At 44.7% G+C, this 20788-nt stretch overlaps 1 protein-coding gene across 1 annotated transcript in view; it reads left to right on the top strand.

Moving 5' to 3' along the window:
- XRRA1 (X-ray radiation resistance associated 1) overlaps positions 1-20788 on the top strand; it is a 364268-nt gene that overhangs the window by 32958 nt on the left and 310522 nt on the right. The window contains exons 2-3 of the mRNA XM_086933240.1: positions 7790-7898; positions 13429-13628. Coding sequence (XP_086789366.1) covers positions 7805-7898; positions 13429-13628 — 294 coding nt within the window. The 5' untranslated portion in view covers positions 7790-7804. The remainder of the gene's footprint in view (positions 1-7789; positions 7899-13428; positions 13629-20788) is intronic.

The following is a 20788-nucleotide window of genomic DNA, read 5'->3' as shown; positions in this document are numbered from 1 at the left end:
GACTTACCAGTAAATCAAATATGCCAATCATGGATTACCAATCAAAATCACAATTTACACAAGGAGCACTTGTACTTTAGTACGGAACAGCATTGGTAAAGTGCCCAGGATACCTAAAACAGCAAAAACGAAGTCCAGCACACAGTCAAAAATTACAGGTGGTAGAGGCAAAGACACTGAAGAAACGATGTCAGTATGAAGAAGTATGAACAAAAAACACTAGGCTATATTCATTATCATAGAATAAGAACAAAGATCGAGGTGAAAGCCAACTAAGACTGATGTGTATGTTGCATAAGGCAGGGGCAGACTACATGGATCTGGTGCCCTTACCTGCTGCCAGCTTCTACATGCTATGTAAATGCCCCCTACCAGTTATTGGTGACTGACCCATTACTACAGTGACTTCAGAATGCAATACCTACTGAAAAGTTCAGAAATAATGTATCCCCTTCTGTTTTTAATGCGCAATAATCCCGAAGTACATAGCTCAAGTCATTAGGCAGTTAGTATGTTTGTACATCGAATGCTTTGCGACCCTACCCTTAAATATACATTGCAGTGCAAAATGTATGTTAGGTAGGATTTCCAGAATCCTGCCCAATTAATATTAATGAGGCAGGATTGTTTTTGCAAATCCTCCTCAATGGGTTGTGAATGCAGATGTAGAAGCCTGGGAGGCACAGAAGGCCTGCTTTTGAGCATTCAGAGTCACAGATCCCCAACTTCTCAATTTTACAGCTTTTCCAGCCCCATCTTTTAAATAGATAGCAACTATATTAATAAAATTTGGCATACCCTGGGCCACTTTCCGAATCCCCCAGCGTGAAGCACCCACATTCACACATGATAAAGCAGTGTATCAAACAGTAATTATTAGTTCAAGCATCCCATCCATCACCTTGTTGTTTTTTCATTTGACACCTGAAGCGAGCTGGGTATACCCAGACGTGGGTCCAGGGCTCACTGTGCCACTCGAACCAAGATAAACTTAGCCCATAACAAGAGTGAGATCGCTCCTGGGTTTCTTGTGTCCCGGTTCGGGCTGGACTGTTTGCATGAAGAGCAGGGCCAAGACCGATTTGCATATGGGTGGAGAAGTGTGGCTCAATGGTTAGAGCGGCAGATCCTGATGCAGAGGTCTGGCCCGGGACCAGGGTTCAATTCCCGCCTCGCCGGGTCTTGGGCTCAATTTCCTCAGACCTGATAATTCTCGCCTCTGTGCCTATTCTAATCATGGGTCCCACTCTGCAACTCTGGGCAATAGCTTGCTTAATCTCCACAACGACCCCAACAGCGCTGGGATGCCTGGCTTCACCTTGGGGGTGCCCAGGAGTGGACATTTCACAGGGAAAAGCCAGGAAGGGTTCCAAAGCGGTACGCGTTACAGCGCCAGGATACCCCAGTTGGGGTATTAGTGCGCTTTACAAGTACGAATTCTTCTTCTTTTTCTTCTTCTTTTTGTGTATAAACTGAGGTGGCATGGTGGCTGAAAAACGATTGATTGGGTTGTGGCACAAGCGATTGTCAGTGGCTGAGATTAATTTAAGCATTACATCCATCATTTTGTTGTTTTTGTATCTGATGCCCTAAGAGCGCCTGGAATGCCCAGACGTGGGCTCCGGGCTCACTGAGCCACTGGGCCCCGGCTGATGAGCCCAAAACAACCACAAAACCGGTCCTGGGTTGCTTGTGTTCCGGTTCAGGGAGGATCTGGCTTGGCAGTTCGGGCTGAACATCATCAATACTGTTTTGCATATGACTGGATCCTAACAGAGGTGGCATGGTGGGTGAAAAATTATAGATTGGGATGAGCCACAAGCGATTGCTGGTGGCTGAGATTTATTCAAGCATTCCATCCATCATCATGTTGTTTTTGCCCAAAACCTAGTGAAGCACTTGTTGTTCTCCTGTCTTTCGGGGGCACCACAAGAAAGATTGTGCACATTTTAAATGGACTACAGTGCCTTATGACGTGCTCCTTTGCGTTGAGGACTATCTCCAAAGGCCGTTTGTTGCAGCTGCCAGACTGTGGAAACCTTTTTTTTTTACTTCAAATTTTGATACACTTCTGCAGCATTTAATTCAACTGTGGGTGCTGTTGCCTCCTTTCTGTGGCACCGATCCACAGTTCAAAGAGACCACATGGAGGTTCCTGGGCAGCACCGCCTAGGCCATCTCCAGACCCACCTCAGCACTCTTCTCCTTGTGCTGAATGGAGAGATGACTGCCACTACTGCTCCCACCTGCCAGTGGGTGGGTGCAGAGGTGCAGCTATGCTCTTCTCAAGGCACCACATAGTCCAGGCCCCTATGCTCACCGGGGAACAGTAGTGTCAGTGGTTCCCACCTTTCCTTATGGGGCAGTATGTGGATATAGCACAACAGTGCTTCAGGTCCCTGAGGAGCACCAGTACTCCCTGGGTACTTTCAAACAAACCACTAGATGCAGTAAGGCTTTCCTCAATATGGGGTGTGGTATGAAATTTAATGTAGGATATCACAACCCCCTGTTCATGGACTAACATAGGAGTTTCACCCCCTTACTCCTTGTGGTGAGCTCCAACCACGAGTACCACATCCGAGAGGACTCTTAACCCCCAGAATTGCTTCATCTTATTTCTTTGTCCTTCCTGCACAGCTCTCTCCTCTACTAGACAGTATCTTTCTGTGGGACAATTTGGCAACACCACTTTCCACAGCAAGGTGTCCTTTTCCATAAAGGCAGTTCCATTCCTCCAGCAACGTTCAATTGCCAGTCACTTGCACAACTGCTTAGTCACCAGACAGGATGACTGAAGACTCCACAAGACAGGCTTCTCCGCTCGCGGTACAGTTCAGATACCCCCATTCTCCAGCAGGCAGTTTCTACATGCAGTCTAAAGCTCTCCAGGAAGGGGTCTTGCCCAGATTATCCATACTAGAAAGGAAGTTGGCATTCAATTAATTACCTTCCACTCTCTGGGTGGATCTTGTCACTGGTTCATGAAAATACAGGCCCACTGACCTGCATTTCTACCTACTATTTATCCTAAGTTTGCAGACAGAGAGAGTGTAGTCCACTAAACCTCCTCCTGGACAAGTTTCAGACAGTTACTGATATTTTCCGCCTCCTTTCCAGACTGTCAAGCCACAGTCTTTGCCCTAGAGTATCAACAGGAAAGGAGGTGGAGCTGGGAGTTCCCGGTCAGGGAGACCCAAAAAACAAAGCCACAATAGAGGAGAGGCCTTCCCTCTCGGCTGGCGTAGCTAGAGCTTCTGGCGCCTGGGGCTATCCCTCAGTTTGCCGCCCATGGCAGGTAGTGGGGGTGGGAGGGAGTGAGGGGGTGGGGGGGAGGCTGCTGGGGAAAAAGGACGACGAGCATTTCAAAGAGGTCCGAGAGACACGTAGTATCGCTGCTAATAGTTACCTGGATCATGCAAGTTACATGCACATACAGGACACAGTCCAAGGCTACACAGTAGGTAGGAAGGCACATCTTTTATACCTTTCACCAGGCCCCTCTATGTTTTTCACTTTTCAAAGAAAGCAGGGGATGCAGTTGGCACTCAGAGCCACATTATGCCAAGACCCCTCACTCTTATCTCTTCCTTTCAAGCATCCTCAAGCTCTCTTCCTCTTTTCCATCCTGGTGACTCTTGTTGGACGGACTTAACTCGTTTAAGACACCAAGGTAAATATTTGTAGAGTGTGGACTTGGCGGGAGGGTCTGCACATATCACTGTATATGTAATACGTCATGAGAGGCTGCAATACAGAGAACACAGATACTTGCCTGCGGTGGCTAACCAATTGCATTTACTGTTGCATTGTACCAGAGATGATATTGACCAATGAAGGCACCCAAGGTATTCCTGTTGGTCAGGTATGATCAGTTCATACAAGTAAATAATTGTGCGTGATAAAACATAATGTTTCCGAATCTAGTCTGTCTTCTTAGATGTAACATGCTTTCAAATTCAAATATAGGTCTGAATGATGCACATAAACAACAGCACAGCAATGATTTACATACATAAGCAAAGAGGCATAGTATCTCATCAAGATTATCACAGGGCATTTGGCCCTGTGCCATAGAACAGATGTGCCTATAGGCATACCACTGACTGGGTAAGGTATACAAAATGTAAGGACAGATGCTTTAAGCAGCCATGTAGGCAAATCTCACATACAGTAGTTTAATCACAGTATTATAAAAAAAAAAAAAAACATTTTATAGCAAGCAGAACTGCAGATGTAGATCTGTTTGTGTCACAAGATAATGCAAAAGGCATAGGATTCGTCCCCAGTTGTCCACTCGTGCAGTCTCCGGGACAGGCGCAGTCTCTTCACTGTTATAGGGCATTGTCATTCATTTTTCCAATTCCACAAATTCTTCTAGTAATCAGCATATGCAGGGGGTTGCACATGACAATGATACTCGTTGCTCCACAGTGGACACAACAGCCTTTGTGTTCACACCTCATGATCATTTCGAAAAAGAAAATACTCAACTTGTGAGAGTTTCCACAAATACTCCTAGTGGAACAGGGCAATGTTCATCGCCTGGATCCATGGAGTTTACACCTGGAAGCCTGACCCCTGTCGTCACATAGTCCCAGCATCTTCGTATCCCACTGCATGTCTGTATGTTATAAAGGAGGTGTGTAGCACATCAAGACAGATATGTGATGCTGCTAAGTGGTCTTGTGTCTAAAGTGGTGTCTATATAATAATATGCAGGAAGACGACACAGTAGAGTGTCAGTATACCAAATATAATGCTTTCACTAAAGATGTGCATCTCACAGCATCACACGAGGTTCCAACAAAAGCTGATATTTTCTATATCTGTCCTAGAGTGATTTTGAGTAGGAGCAAAGAGAGTGTGTGCCTTACATGCAATACCCACACCAACTCGGAGCTTAAAGGAAGTGAAGGTAAAGAAGCTACCCTCCATAAATCAAATCTAAAACACTTCCCTGCATTTCTAAAGCACTATTACACCACTACATAGAGATGGTGAAATGCAGCTGTTAACAGGGCGAGAGCTTTAGAATGCATAATGACAAAGTGGTAATGAGAACTAATCCAAGGTGTATTCCGTAGGTAATATCCAACTTACATGTCCATTAAAATATACATCAACCCTCTTTCTTCTGGCATACAATTATTACTAAAAGGGCGTTCCATATATTGGATGTCAGAAGAGACCCATACAAGACACAAAACCAATGCATACACCTGCATTGTACATAACAATCTATGAAACTGAATCGTTTTTCATTGCCCCTGCACCACAAGTACCAGCCTCACCAGTAATAAACGGTACTACAGCAAGATGGATTATAAAAACTATGCAGTTGAGCCACACAATGGGACAATTAGAAGTAAGGCCAAAAGATAATATACCAAGAAAAAAAGGCAATAGTAGCATACAGGCATATACTTTAACAAACTAAAATACTATGGTACCCTGAAGAGAAAATGAGGGCAATCTGAACTAGCAAAAATCTCACCAAATTCCTCAGGCTGCTGGCTGTTTGTTATTCCAGAGTTACCAGACATCAAATCTGAAGATACAGATGCCACCGAGTTTATTTCACTTCCTGGTTTGCAACAAACTAATCCTACTGTGGTATCTTTTTCTATGCACAATCATGCCAGGCTGGTTTACCAGTACAAGGCTACCTTTAGGAATAGGGGCATAGAAATCAGCTAGTATGTCAGGAATCCATATCCTCCATCATTTGCAAACATATCTTTTCTTGGCAGGGTAGTTTCAAACCAGCCTTCATCCTGCAAAAGTGATGTTGGGCCTCCTGCATCAACACTTCTTTCCCTACCAAGACGTGAGCATTTCCGGTTTGCCAAGATTAGGGTCTCGGAATAAAATCAAGTTTGGTCATTGCAGGGGGGGGGGGGAGGCTGGGGGAGAGGGGTTTTGAGCAGTATCAACTGTTGTCCAAAGGTACAGGTCTACTCCCTCACGAAGCATGGTTTCCTTGCAGTACTTCTGGAACGTTAGTGTGTGGGGGAATCCATCCCTGATATTTATATAAATCCAAGCCCAAAAGAACAATTGCAAGTTCGAAAGTTATGGATCTGAAAGTGGTGCATAACACTGCTGCGATATTTTTTGCCCCTAACAATACATCTAACAAACTTTTTTTTTTATGTAACATGGTGGCATTTTATATGCACCAGCGCCGTGCTTTGTACAAGCACTGCGCCGGCGTTTAGATTTACAAAAGCAATTGCTCTAAGTCCCGCAAATGCGAGACCTAATGTATTGCAAATGCTTTTAGTAAGATGCTGCCATGCATCATAAAAATATTGTATTTTATGTAGCTGCTTGCAGACCATAGTGTTGGAAATTCTCCTTTGTGTTACAACGTAGGAATTACTACGTGTCCAACACATATTATGATTGCAAACATATGGCTTTCTTACATCTGTATTTCCACTGAGTAGAAGGATAGTATTGTTTATGAATATTTATAGACGCATATATGGAGGCGACAGGTTTGTGGGAAGGCTTTTGGGCAGCTGCACACCTGCAGTCGTCAGGGATAGAAGAGGGTCACGTTATCAGAACATTAGAACGCCACATTCCTTGCTGTTCAGCATCCAGGGCCCTTCCCTGCCAAGCCTTCTTGGCGGGCAGATTTGTTTCAGTTGCCGATACTCAAACTCTGCCTTTGACCGAAAATTGTATTTAACAGCAAGCATTTGCAAGCATTTGCAAGCAGGTGCGCACTTGCACGTAACACAGTCATAACTGCACGTCACGTGTGCATTTACTACGTGCCGTGCTCAGTGACAGCGCACTGTGTACGTCACTCTCACTTTCAGGACGGAGGCAGCGCAGCACTGGTCGTCCGTGGCAGCGGCCTTTATCATTTATTTGGGGACACTGACACTGTCAGTGAGTAACAGTGAGTGTCCCTAAATAAATTATAAAGGCTGCTACGAGGGGCCACCACTGCCTCGTGACCTCCGCACCCAAACTAGTGCCGAGTGGGGCGGACCGCCCCCACCGCCCCCCTAGCTATGTCCGTATACAACTCTGTCTGCAGGAACACCTCTGGGGGACGAACGATGCAGGAAATTTGTAGGGAGCACCCCTGTTCTTCAGAGGGGCGGCTGTCCCCCTCCTTCCTTTCACAGGAGGCTGGTCCACTTAAAAAAAAACCCTCAGTAATGTTCTGCAATCAATATCCATATCTGGGAGGCTCTCACTATCCGCCGTAGTGTGTGCAATACCCACATATGGAATCCAAAATGGATTCCTGCCCCCTTACAGTAAAGCTCTGGAGATACTCTACAGGCTTACCTGTTACCTGCAAACGACCCAGAGCTAACTGTAGGCTTCTGGCTTTAAATTAAAAGGTGGGTGCCACAGGCTGCAGCTCATAAGCCACTGTAAACATAGTTTAAAGTGTGGGAGACTCTATTAGGGAGGCTCACCCCATAGCATAAGTCCAAATGCAGGAGGGTAGAATGTATGTATTTATTTTGTGAGAACCTAGCAAAAAGTGGCAAAGTGCTGTACAGAGTCAAAGGCAAAAGTACATTTAACAAGTGATTGAATTGGAAGCTGGCTTCTGGTTGCAGAAGAACTGTTAGTACCACATTTCCTAACAAAATGCCAATAATATTAATGGCCTGTAAAAGCCGTTGTTGCAAGCAGATAAATAATGTAATATTGAACTGAGTTTCTTATTGAATTTAATAACGGTTATATAACGTTTTGAGTTTGTATATAGAGCATTACTAGTCTTTGAACCTGTGTTGCATCTTTTTGGTAGGTTTGAGCATCAAACATGGCCACCACTGGCTTGTACAAACTGGATGATGGTGAAACCTTTGCAAGCAACTGTTTTCCTGTCAGGAGCCTTTTTCGGCCCGGGGTTGAGGGTAAGGTTGATTTTTCCACATTTTATCTTTTCTTAAATACACCTACTCTCTGACTGCCACTACTTGACGGCTGTATAATATTGTTCCCACCACTTTTAACACTATCCAGTTTTATGTTGGATGGCTGTAAATTGGGCCTGGCCATAAGAAATCACCACAAGCATATTGGGATATGGCCTAATACTAGTGAAATCATCAGGCAACAGGCTGATACCTTAAAGGAAGTGGAAAAATGTGTTGATTTTGTAAAAGCCAAAAAACTGATGTGGGAGACTTGCATAAAGTTCGTTGCCTCTAGGTATTCTCAAGTGTTACTGGATTAAGCTAATATATGCGTATTGGATATTTGTTGGTGTTAAGGCCAGGAGATTCCTCATTAGATGCATCAAGAGCGTTTTTACTAGTACACAGAAAGAGAAGGGGTTGAACCTGATTTTATTCCTAATTGTATTATATCGATAAAGACACTTTTATTCTATCAAGTTAATCTTGGTAATGTGCCTTAGTACAAATAGGGCTCACATGTTCCTTAAGCATCTTTCATATTATTTTTTGGGGCAGGGGTATGTGCATTTCTTACCGTATTGGTCCAATACATTTTCTTTGGTTGTAAAAAGCTGCTAGAGTAAATAGTGTATTGAAATGTGTTGTCTCATTGCTATTAAAAGATAGGGGTGCTTGTTAATTTCCAACTTATTAATGCATTTTTCAACTTGAATGACAGTATGCTGGACTTTCAGATTGAAACTTCCATCACTGGGGCAACTGGCCGCACAGCTAATTCAGGAGTGGTCTATCAGATTAGCCTTTTGTACATTTATATTTACAACTTGAAGTGTATTGGATACATCACGGTGTATAACACATGACCACCAGTGTGTGTAGATGCTTTAAATAATTGATTATATGTTCATTAGATATAACCAACGTGGGTTATTCATTCAACCAACAATGGTAAGAACACTGCTAATTTTTCATTGCAACTCTGCATCAGTCTTTTTTTTCATTATGTCATGAAGGGAAGATGTGTTGATGTAAACAACAGCCTCTGCTTTGTTATGAGTGTGCAGTGAGAAAAACTGGATGTTATGGTTTTTGTTTATCACACAAGGACTACTTACTATGGATGCCAGATTACTTATGTGGCCATCTTAATCTTCTTTACCTGCTTCATTCTGCTGCTTTTCTTGATTGGTGACATACTGTGGGAGGCACACTTTGCATCACTCTATAGTATAGCTGGGCTAGACTATCTAGGTACAGAGGCTGGAGAACTTTCGCAGTCTCCAACTGGAACCCTACAGACTATGGAGGACTTCAGTATGGGCGAAATGACAAGGGCGATCGGAAGCCTGGCTTCTGGGAAAGCTCCCGGACTAGATAAATTGCCAGGGGATCTCCTAAAGCAAGAAACTACCATATGGGCACCATATTTTCTTGTACTCTTTAAGGCCATCCTTGCCGGCATGCCAGTTCCCCTGACTTGGCTGGGGGCGGAGATAGTCCCCAATCTTCAAAAAGGGGTCGCCTCTGCTCCCGGCCAATTATAGACCAATCAGCCTGATAGACGTCCCGCAGAAGCTTTTTGCTAGGCTTGTGCTGGACCGTCTGTCGAATTGGATTGAGGAAAACAGCATTCTGAGCCCTCTTCAAGCAGGGTTCAGAAGAAAGGTCTCTACCGTTGATCAGGTCTTTCGGCTGTCCCTTATCCACTGGAAGACCGTACAGTTGGGGGGTGGCAGCCTCTACACGGTCTTCGTGGATCTAAGGGCGGCCTTCGACCTGGTCCCCCGAGGGAAACTGTGGGAAGTCTTGTCAAGATTGGGGGTTCCAACTGAGCTCCTACACATGATCATCCGTCTGCACACTCACACCTTTGCTCAAGTGAGATGTGGGAAGGATGGAGCTCTCTCCAATAGGTTCCCCTTTGGCAGGGGTGTACGGCAGGGTTGTGTGCTCGCACCAACCCTGTTTTGCCTCTTTGTCAACGGGGTTATTGCCCACCTGGAAGGGGTACAGAACTCAGACGCACCAAAATTGGCAGGCAACAGGGTACCAGCAATCATGTTTGCTGATGATACCCTGTTGCTCTCCAAGTCGCCCAAGGGGATCCAGCGCGTCCTGGATGGTTTTGTGGTATTCTGCAAGGAACATTGGCTTGAAATTAATACCTCGAAAACGAAATTTATGGCTTTCAATCCTCCTCGAAGGTTCAACTCCAGCCCTCACATAGGGACAAGCACACTGGAAAGGGTCCAAACGTTTGAGTACCTGGGAATAACACTCAATGAAAAGTTGACGTGGGGCCCTCACCAGGAGAAAAGCGATACTGAAACTGACACAACATGCGGGGTGGATACTAACACTGATGGGGAAAAACAGGTCATCCCTTAAACCGGTAGGCCCCCCACTACACATCTATAGGGCCCAGGCAAGAGGTGCTGCCACAAATGGCAGCGAATTGTGGGGGCACGCTGTATCCCATGGAATACTAAAGGAAGAGAATAGATTTATTAGGTGTTTAGTAGGACTACCCCCCAGTACACACTTGGTCCCACTTAGAATGGATCTAGGAATTAGACCACTAGATGAAGAACTGGCACTGCGACCCCTGATTTACTGGCGTAGGCTGTTGGCGGTGCCAGAACTGATTAGTTATAGGCAGGAGCTTCAGGAGGTGCTCAGCATTCCCCATTCAGGGAACATTCTGTGGCTGAAATTCGTGAGGAAAAGCTTGGAGGACTTGGGACTACACACCCTCTGGACGGATCCATTGTCTATTTGTACTTTGACTTTGAACAAGACTATTGCCAAGGTGTATCACGGACACAAAAGAGCGGCACTTTTGGCCCGGCCCAACTTGGGAACACTAACGGAGTCATTCTTAACTATTAAGGATAACTACAGTTTGGAATTGGCACTTGACAAAATCTACCCTGTGCTACTAAGGAAACTGTACCTCCAATGGAGGCATGGATCTCTCCCAATCTGTACTTTTACATCTAAATGGAACGAGGTGGTATCCCCTCGATGCCCCGCATGCAGGGTGACAGATGAAACAGAGCCACATCTGATGTTCTTTTGCCCAGCATACAGAGAGGCACGGAAAAAGTGGATTATACCAATTTGTAGGAACTTGGGCTTTACAAAGTGCACGGAGGCCCTGAAAATTCTCAAAGTTGACCTGTCGGAATTTATTGTGTTCGCTGTAGCTAAGTATCTAAATGCCGTCTGGCACTACAGAAGACAGTGTCTGAAACTGGCCCACTAATTACGACTAGACTGGTGAAAGACCCTTTGTACATGATTGACCTTAGAACTCTTGTGTTCCCAATGTTTTAACTTTTAGCATTTTAAACTTTTAAGTCCATTTTTACCAAGGCTTTAAACTTGTATTGTATGTATCTTTTATGAAGTTCATCTTCGAAATAAAGATTGATAAAGTAAAGATTGGTGACATAAGTTCTGGCACATTCCAAGCAACCGTTTCAATCACAATCGGATATTGAAATGAAATGTCCTATAACTTCAGCTTTCAATTTTCACATCCCTGTTCCAGATGCCATATTGGATAACATATTTGAGGAGGTCAGTTTTAGAGCCAACTAAGACTCAAAAGGACTGATACAGAATAAAGGGTTCCAGAATCGTTTGTGTGTTTCTGGAACGGCATGGTATGAGTTTCTAAGCTGTGGCAAACTTGCAGTGATCATTTTGTAATCTCATTTTGTAATCTTACTTCAGCAACTGAAGGATCACCAAATAGAAGAGCTGGAAATTAGACTAACTGGATAGTAAATTAATTTAATACTTTTAGAAATAAATTAAAAGTACTAATCAGATCTAGAGGCAATGAGATCCAGATTGAGTCTCCCTTGGAAGGCCTTTCTGATGATAAACTACGTGAAGCCACATAAATGGTTGTAGAGGGGAAACTACTCCTGCTGCCATGGGTTAAATGGTTCCACTGTCACATGTGGAGGTTAGATGTTTGTGTCCGCCCACCTCAGAGAACGGCACGCCTTGTTGGGGGAGGGCATCTTTTCAATGATTTTTTTTATAATACTCGGTGTCGTAACTGAGCTTTTTAGTAAGCACCCCTAAAGTTTACAGATAAGAAAGTGTAGGAATAAGGAGATTGTGAGGCCAAGGATTCTGTTTCATCACAATTCCATAATCAGGTCACATCCTTTATACACTTGACTCCCTCAAGATAGCAATAGCAAGCAGAGAAGGCTTACCCAGGGTGCGATAGAGGGATAGTGACTCAGCTACAGCGTAACATGGTTTTGTCGAATCTATGACTCCTCTAAAGTCTACAGGCTTAACTTAGAGGCCAGTATGCAATGAAACCTACGAAGTAAGTCCGCATATCCCTGCCCCCATGCTTCGCTTCCGCTGCGATCACCCCCCCCCCCCCCAAGCACTGCATCAATGCGGCCCTCGGTCACACAACCAACCATACTTTTTGGCCCCTGGGAAAATGTTTTTGAGTACCAGTGCTCTGGAGGGACCTCTTTCCTTTAAGAAACTGCCTTGAAAAACAAAAATAAAACAGTACATTTCACATTTATTATATTAGTAACTCACTGGGAGGTTCTTTCGAAATTAAAGGGAACTAAAACGAAATACAGCATGGTTGGCATTCATCTACGGTCTGAGTGCCTGCTTGAAAGAGTTTCTAATTTAAGAACAGTGCCTTTGATCTACATCTTAATTTGTTTGAATACTGAAACAGTAAAGGTTCATGATTCAGAAGGATTAAAAAAAAAATCTCCAGTCTGGTTGAATTGGGATTTTGTATTTAAGTTCTTCATCCTTCTCCCCATTCATCAAATGAGAATGTTTGCACTACCTGGGCTAATTGTTCATCTTTTCGAATGGCTGATTACTGCAAGTTGACCATTTAAACCGTGCACTGTGTCTTGCTCATCACCACACAACATATGCAGCATTTTAAATAAGTTTTGATTAGTTTGAGATAAACAAATTATTTTGTTTGTTAAAGTCTCAAATATGCAGTAGATGGTGGAGTATGTAGTGAGTGCAGCCAATTCATATTTACATAAAAAATTGCAGTTCAAACTCATTTTCCCAGTATCTGTGTCTAAGCAGCAATCCATCTAAATGGTGCTTTACTTGCAGTTGCCTGCACTTACTTTGTTCGGCCGATCTGTTTGAGATGCTTAAAATATTGGGTCTCACGACTTTGTCTCACATCTATTGATTCCTAAACCCCCACATATCCCCTCTTACTGCTCTGCAAGAGATATTGAGGTTACATCTTAAATGGAATACTGTAAGGTTTGGTACCTAAGCAACATTATGTTCACTTTTATTGGTTTATTGAGATGGCTAGAATGTTATCTGCTGTGACTGTGTCTCTCAACGTTCGCTCCATAGCCCCTCAAATGTCCTCATCTTCCTGCTCTGCAAGAGATATTGAGGTTTCATGTGAAAGATGATTCTGTGGAGTTTGGTGGATAAGCAATATTATGCTAACCTTTTTGTGGCTCTTGTTTTGTGACAGGCGCTGGGCACTGGCTGGTGTCACACAAAGCCAACCAAGAGCGCAGGTTCAAGGCCATGATCTGTTCAACGTCCCTTCAAAGGCAAGAGTGTGGAGAGAACCGACTGCATGCCAGCACGCCGGCCCAACCCGTGAAAGGAAGCGCGTGCCCCGTCAGAGAGCCGGAAGCGGGAAACAAAGTCCTAAATGCAGCGTTTTTGGTAAATGCAAACAAACATCCATATAAATTGCTTACATTGCTTCTTAGTTCAAGTATAAACTGTTTGCTATTACTGTCTTATAAATACCTTTTTTGAAGGCAATCTCCTCCTAAGCATAGCTATAATCAGCACATTCGTCGCAATCTTAGCATGACCCAGGGGGTTTGGAAGCCCTGCGGACCTACCCCCTAATTATGGGTCTTTTAATACCCAATGGAGACACGGTGCCCATTTACCTTCTTGCATTAAAGCCCATTGCACCTTTGCCATGCCACTAGGGTTCCAGCTCTAAGTGGGTCCATCGGCAGCCCAAAGCACAGTCTTCACATGTCACCGTGTTTCCAGGCTTTCAGGTGATATAGTAAAATCCTGCTCTGAGTAGGTTAGTCAGTGAAGTAATTTATATTCTGCAGATTTTAAACATGGACGTCATACTCTAGTCCCTTGTGTTGTTGGTCTGTACTTTGGTGATGTGGTTCCATAGGAAAGGGCGATGGATGCGAGCAGCTTAGATAGTCCAAATTAGAAAGGTTTGTGGTTTCCCGTTAAGAGGGTTGTCTTCTCTTACCACCACTCACTAAGGGGAATGCTAAATACTCTGGGGGAATTGGAGAATAAAAAAAAATTCAGATTCTGGAATCTCTGGATGGTACCATAAAGACCCTGTGTACTACTATAGCGGATAAGGAGGACTTAAGGGAAAAAAACACCTTTGGACAATAGCTAACTCTTTTGGTAGGTTGTTGCCCCAACCCTATCTGTCATATCATTTAAGACCTTTGATTAAAAATTAATTTATGCACTTAAGGTTGGGAAGATATCCGACAAAAGATAGAATACCAAAATGGGAGAATAAATGGTCATCAAGTGTCTGCAGGCTTTGTGGTCTAAGGGTGGAAACTTCAATGCATATTGTAATCATATGCCCAGTTCTAGCAGATGCTCGGAAGTCCATCCTTAAACCGATTTTTAACGATTTGGGAATAAGAACATGCAGGCATGCAATTATTGCTTGTTTAAGTGGGGATAACATTAAACTCATTCATCTTTTTGTTAAGTTCATCAATATTGCGGAAAAAAAATATTGCATATAATTGGTAGTTCAAGTAAAGGAATTCTGTGGTAAAATTAGTAAAAAAATGTTTTTTTAAAATCATTTTTATAATTATAAAATATGGTTTTTAGTATTGCCCTAGAACAGCAGATGTTATATTAAGGCATTGATAGTGTCATTTAAACTTGTTTGCATAAGTTTTAATTATTGTTCCCGTTACTTAATTTTATTGTAAGGATTTTATTATATAGCTGTTATAATACCTGCTGCTAACTCATTGCACTTTAATTAGAGGCTGTTGAATAGCATTTGTCACTTTAGTAAGCATAATGCACTTTATTACTGTTTACGAATGGTTAATAGTAAAAAAACCTGTAATTATATTATTTGCTGCTAATATATGTCACTTTAGTTAGATGCTGCTAAAATGTTATTTGTTGTTAGCATAAGGCATTTTAGTGGATTTTAAAATTCTGTTAAAAATGTCAATTATCAACTCATAATCTGTGGATCTTTCCCAGGATGTTAATGGTTTTTGTGTATATATGTGTGTTTATTTTTGCTTTTTTTGCTCTATCTGTTTGTAATGATTTTAAATAATAAACAAATAAACTTACTTACTTACTTAATAAAGACCCTGTGAAAGATGTGGCAGGGTCTGAGAGAGGACAGCATAAGAAGCTTTCTTCTCTCCCCGATCCATTCCCTCCAGCTTTTTATGCCATAAGACTTTTCCTGGGATGTTAATCAGTAACACAGCTAGGGTTGTGCTAGATGTCAATTTGAGTACTTACCATGTTTAATTTATGTTATCATGTGTGTGCCGGTGCTTATTACCAGAGCTCATTTTAGAGCACCCAGAGGTGACTCAGTTGCTTGTTTTCATGAGTGCACTGATGGTGCAGTGGTCATGCATTTGTGCATTTTGCATGACTGAACTGCTTATGCAGTAAATGTGAGAGATACACAACACATGTATTTTCATTCCAAGAACCGCACTGCTATTGTGGTAAAGGGGCTGTGGCACTGGTAGCGGAGAAGGACTCTCATAGACACTCTCCAGACCCCCAACCAGGGAACGTCATAGACGTGCCTTGTATTGGCTGATTTCAGCTAGGGTGAGCCAAGTCAGAGATGTAGTTCCTGCCTGCCTCCCACTGAATCAGTTAGCGATGTGAGACCACCTGATTGGCCTGTCATCGACACATCCAGATTTTGATTTATATTTAGAGCCTCAGCCAGCACAAATATGAGCTCCTAAGTTTACCCATCCAGTCAATTAACCTATTGAGTCATTTTTAGGTCGAGCCTAATCAGCGCGCAAGCGCTCCTTAGCATCTGACCTTTTGGAATCGGTCTGTACTTTTTGGAAAACTCGTGCATGTACTGCACTGTTTCCAATGAGTACTCGTGCATGTAAGGCATCCACCTTGCGGGAGCGAGCAGCTTTGCCATCTGTTTCCAATTATCGCGCCTGCGCTTGTTAATTGGAAACAGATGGCGCTGCCAGGTAAATGCCGTACATGCACGAGTGCTTTCATTCAGAACAGCTGCTCTTCATGGCCTCTCCTGGGCTGCAGCTGCCGCCTCCTCCTCCCTACGCACTCTTACGCTGACACTTTCTTGACATAACGAGAAAGCTGAAAATACATTTCTATCAACTCCATCTCGTTATAGCCACGCCTTTTTTTATTATTTTATACATGTGCCCGATTATTACTTTTTGCTTAAGAATAGCGTGGCGCCTGCCTCACAGCCACAGCTCTTCAGTTTAATCATGACACTGGCATGCAAGCACTAATTTTAAACTACAGGTTGTACAGCATTGAAATTTTGGATATGAATAGAATTTCTCCAACTAAAAATGAAGGTGAAATGTGTGCAGTGTGACGTCCTCTGCGCTTGGAATACCGAATACAGTGCGCTTCCTGAGTCACTAAGCAGAGTCTGTGGTCTGCGCTGTGTATAGTGCGTGCCGAGCTGGGACGGCCCTCGATAGCATCCACACACTGGCACTACAGCTCTCTGGGGCTCCCAGCCTCCGATACAGGTGTGAGGGGGTGACACATTAATGCAGCCGGTGATCACAGACAGTGAGAAAAACAGGGGATAGGTCCGTGAACGTGCAGTGTGGGCTAGACCTTCTTTTATATCGCAAAAACACACAGTGCCCACATCACAATTACTCAATCAATGCTTTAAAAGGGTAAGAAACCAATTTATTGTAACTTCCCTTAGACAACATTATTTTGTGTCTATTATTTTATACTTTTTGTATTTTTCCAAAAATCGTAACAGAACAAAGGACAATAAGTTCACAATATTTACAAGACTAAATGCACTTTGTACATACTTCAAAAACAGACAAAATTTACGCAATCTAAAACATTTTTGCATCAAACATTAATGCACAGACAACAGATATTACATTCAAAACATGAGAAAAACAAATTTTGAGGGGGAATATAAACAACGTAATGACTTGTAAACGTTTGAATACTGGACCAGCCGGTCCTAGTGTGTTTAAAGCTGGCAATTTATTCCACCCAAACAAAACTGCCGACGCGTTTCAGGACCAGGCGTGGCGTCACTGGTCTTTCATCAGGGCTGCGGATTCTTAATATCTGAAAGATGCAAAAACAATGTTTTGCTTTATCGGGCATATTTGTAAGGGGTTCCTTTTACATTCGTGGCTAAAGGAAAATTTAAGCTACATACCAATTTTGTTTAGAGGAGGTCGAGGCGATGACTCTTCTAATAGTCCAATTTGCTAATTATTGTAGTGGCCCGATTGGGATGTCTAAAAGAATTGGAAAATGTATATAAATATGACCCGGTTGGGTCTTAAATTAACATGTTTGGAAGCCAAACTCAAGGGAATGGGTGCGCACCTTGATATTTGTAAAGTGCCGAAGCACAGCGGGTTCGCTCGTACGACGTCACCATCAAGTTGAGATTCTAAAACAAAAAGGCAAGTTGTTTAACTCGCGGGGCGGTTGCAAAAAGATTTGTACAAGTGGATGCGATCTACTAAGACAGGGAGTGAGCCTACCTTACTAGAATATCGTAGTCTTAAAGATATGGAGTGGAAGGCCAAAATCTCCGTCCTGTAATAAAACAAAACGTTGTACTTAGGGCTATTATCTACAAATGTATGGGTGCAAGTTAGAGAGGCAGTAAAACGGTGTTTGCAAATACCTGCTCCTTTGCCACCGCACGCCGCTACTGGGGTCTGCTTTCTCTCAAAGATAGCCGCCGCACTTTTGTGTTTGTTTTATACTCAAACTTGCATAGGTGCATTATGGGACTTGTAGTCGGAAAACCGACAAAGAATCCACAGCCCTGATGAAAGACAGTGACGCCACCCCTGCAGGGGCGTAACAAACACCCCCGCAGCCCCTGCAGTGCGGGGGGGCCTCTCAGCCCTGAGTAGGTGAAGGGGGCCCCTCAGCCTTGAGTAGGTGAAGGGGGCCCTTCCGCTCCTCGGTGGAGATCAGATCTGTCCGTGAGAGGCTCTGAAGCAATTGCAGGCTGTCTGCAGCCTGCTCCGAGCCCCTCAGCTCTGACCCAGGACTGAAGAGAAACAATGTTTCAACTTACATTGTTCCTCTTCAGTCAGAGTCAGAGCCACGAGCTGGAAAGAGGTAGCGGTGGGGGCGCGGAGGGGTGGGGGGAGGGTGGGGGGGGGGAGGGGGGAAGGGGCAGAGACAGCATTCTCCACGGCAATGCTGAAGGGAGAAGGGACGAGGCAGCAACATGGTGCCCTCAGGTAAGAGCACACTTGTTAGAAGCCACACTACTTTGTGTTTGCCCTCAGTCAGGCGTGTTTAGTAATTGAACTCAGTATGCCAAGTTGTGTTTGTGTTGCTCTGGTTGCAGAGGAGAGGCGGGGACATTATAGTGTGAAGTTGGCTGACTGTTCTGGATGCCTAGGGTCGGGCTGAAGACGTCTTGGGTCTTGATTGTCTTATTTGGACTTATTAAAAGTAATGTGCCACGGTAGAGCAATACACCTTGTTTGCTGTCCCAACAGACAGTGGAGAGAGAGAGAGTGGAGAGAGAGTGGACAGCTTGGAGAGAGAGAGTGGAGGAAGTGAATGGAAAGAGAGAGAGAGTGGAGACAGAGAGTGGTCAGAGAGTGGAAAGAGAGAGTGGAGAGAGTGAAGAAATTGGAGAGAGAGAGTGGAGAGAGAGAGAGTGGAAAGAGTGGAGAGATTAGAGAGAGAGTGGAGAGAGAGAGAGAGTGAAAAGAGAGAGTGGAGAGAGAGTGGCAAGAGAGTGGAGAGAGAGTGGAGGGAGAGTGGCAAGAGAGTGGAGAGAGAGTGGAGGGAGACAGTGGAGAGAGAGTGAAAAGAGTAGAGAGATTGGAAAGAGAGAGTGAGTGGAGAGCGAGAGTGGAGAGAGCGAGAGTGGAGAGAGCGAGAGTGGAGAGAGCGAGAGTGGAGAGAGAGAGAGAGTGGAGCGAGAGAGTGGAAAGAGAGAGTGGCGAGAGAGTGGAGAGCAAAAGAGTGGAGAGCGAGAGAGTGGACAGAAAGAGAGTGGAGAGAGAGAGTGGAGACAGACAGTGGAGAGCGAGAGAGTGGGGAGAGAGAGTGGAGACAGAGAGTGGAGAGAGAGTAGAGAGAGAGTGGAGAGGTTGGAGAGAGAGGTGAAAAGAAAGAGGGAGAGACAGTGGAGAGAGAGTGGAGAGGTTGGGGAGAGATTGGAGAGAGAGTGGAGAGAGAGTGGAGAGATTGGAGAGAGAGAGTGGAGGGAGAGTGGAGACAGAGAGCGTGGCGACAGAGTGGAGAGAGAGAGTGGAGAGAGAGAGTGGAGAGAGAGAGTGGAGAGAGAGAGTGGAGAGAGAGAGGGGAGAGAGAGGGGAGAGAGAGGAGAGAGAGAGAGGAGAGAGAGTGGAGAGAGAGTGGAGAGAGAGAATGGAGAGAGAGCGTGGAGAGAGAGAATGGAGGGAGACAGTAGAGACTTCGGAAAGAGAGAGTGGAGAGCGAGAGAGTGGAGAGCGAGACAATGGAGAGAGAGAGTGGAGAGAGAGAGAGTAGAGAGAGAGAGAGAGAGCGGAGACAGAGAGTGGAGAGAGAGTGGAGAGGTTGGAGAGAGAGAGTGGAAAGAGGGAGAGACAGTAGAGAGAGAGTGGAGAGGTTGGGGAGAGATTGGAAAGAGAGAGAAAGACAGTGGAGAGAGAGTGGAGAGGTTGGGGAGAGAGAGTGGAGAGAGAGAGTGAGTGGAGAGAGAGAGTGGAAAGAGAGAGTGGTTAGAGAGTGGCAAGAGAGTGGAGAGAGAGTGGGGAGAGAGTGGAGAGAGAGTGGAGACAGAGAGTGGAGAGAAAGTAGAGGGAGACAGTGGAGAGAGAGAGTGGAGAGAGAGAGAGTTAAAAGAGTAGAGAGATTGGAGATAGAGAGTGAGTGGAGAGAGCAAGTGGAGAGGGAGAGTGGAGAGAGGGAGAGTGGAGAGAGGGAGAGTGGAGAGAGGGAGAGTGGAGAGAGGGAAAGTGGAGATAGATAGTGGAGAGGGAGAGTGGCGAGAGAGTGGAGACAGAGTGGAGAGAGAGAGGGGAGAGAGAGTGGAGGGAGAGAGTGGAGAGATTGGAGAGAGAGAGTGAAGGGAGAGAGAGTGGAGACAGAGAGAGTGGCGACAGAGTGGAGAGAGAGAGTGGAGAGAGAAAGTGGAGAGTGAGAGAGGAGAGAGAGAATGGAGAGAGAGTGGAGAGACAGAATGGAGGGAGACAGTAGAGAGATTGGAAAGAGAGTGGAGAGCTTGAGAGTGGAGAGCGAGAGAGTGGAGAGCGAGAGAGTGGAGAGCGAGAGAGAGAGAGTGGAGAGAGAGAGAGTCAAGAGAGAGAGTCGAGACAGAGAGTGGAGAGAGAGAGTGGAGACAGAGAGTGGAGAGAGAGTGGAGAGGTTGGAGAGAGAGGTGAAAAGAGGGAGAGACAGTGGAGAGAGAGTGGAGAGGTTGGGGAGAGATTGGAGAGAGAGTGGAGAGAGAGTGGAGAGATTGGAGAGAGAGAGTGGAGGGAGAGTGGAGACAGAGAGCGTGGCGACAGAGTGGAGAGAGAGAGTGGAGAGAGAGAGTGGAGAGAGAGAGTGGAGAGAGAGAGGGGAGAGAGAGG

Source organism: Lissotriton vulgaris, chromosome 8 (genome assembly GCF_964263255.1).
Source record: "Lissotriton vulgaris chromosome 8, aLisVul1.2, whole genome shotgun sequence".
Taxonomy (NCBI): Eukaryota; Metazoa; Chordata; class Amphibia; order Caudata; family Salamandridae; genus Lissotriton; species Lissotriton vulgaris.
This window is presented reverse-complemented; position numbering and strand designations above follow the sequence as displayed.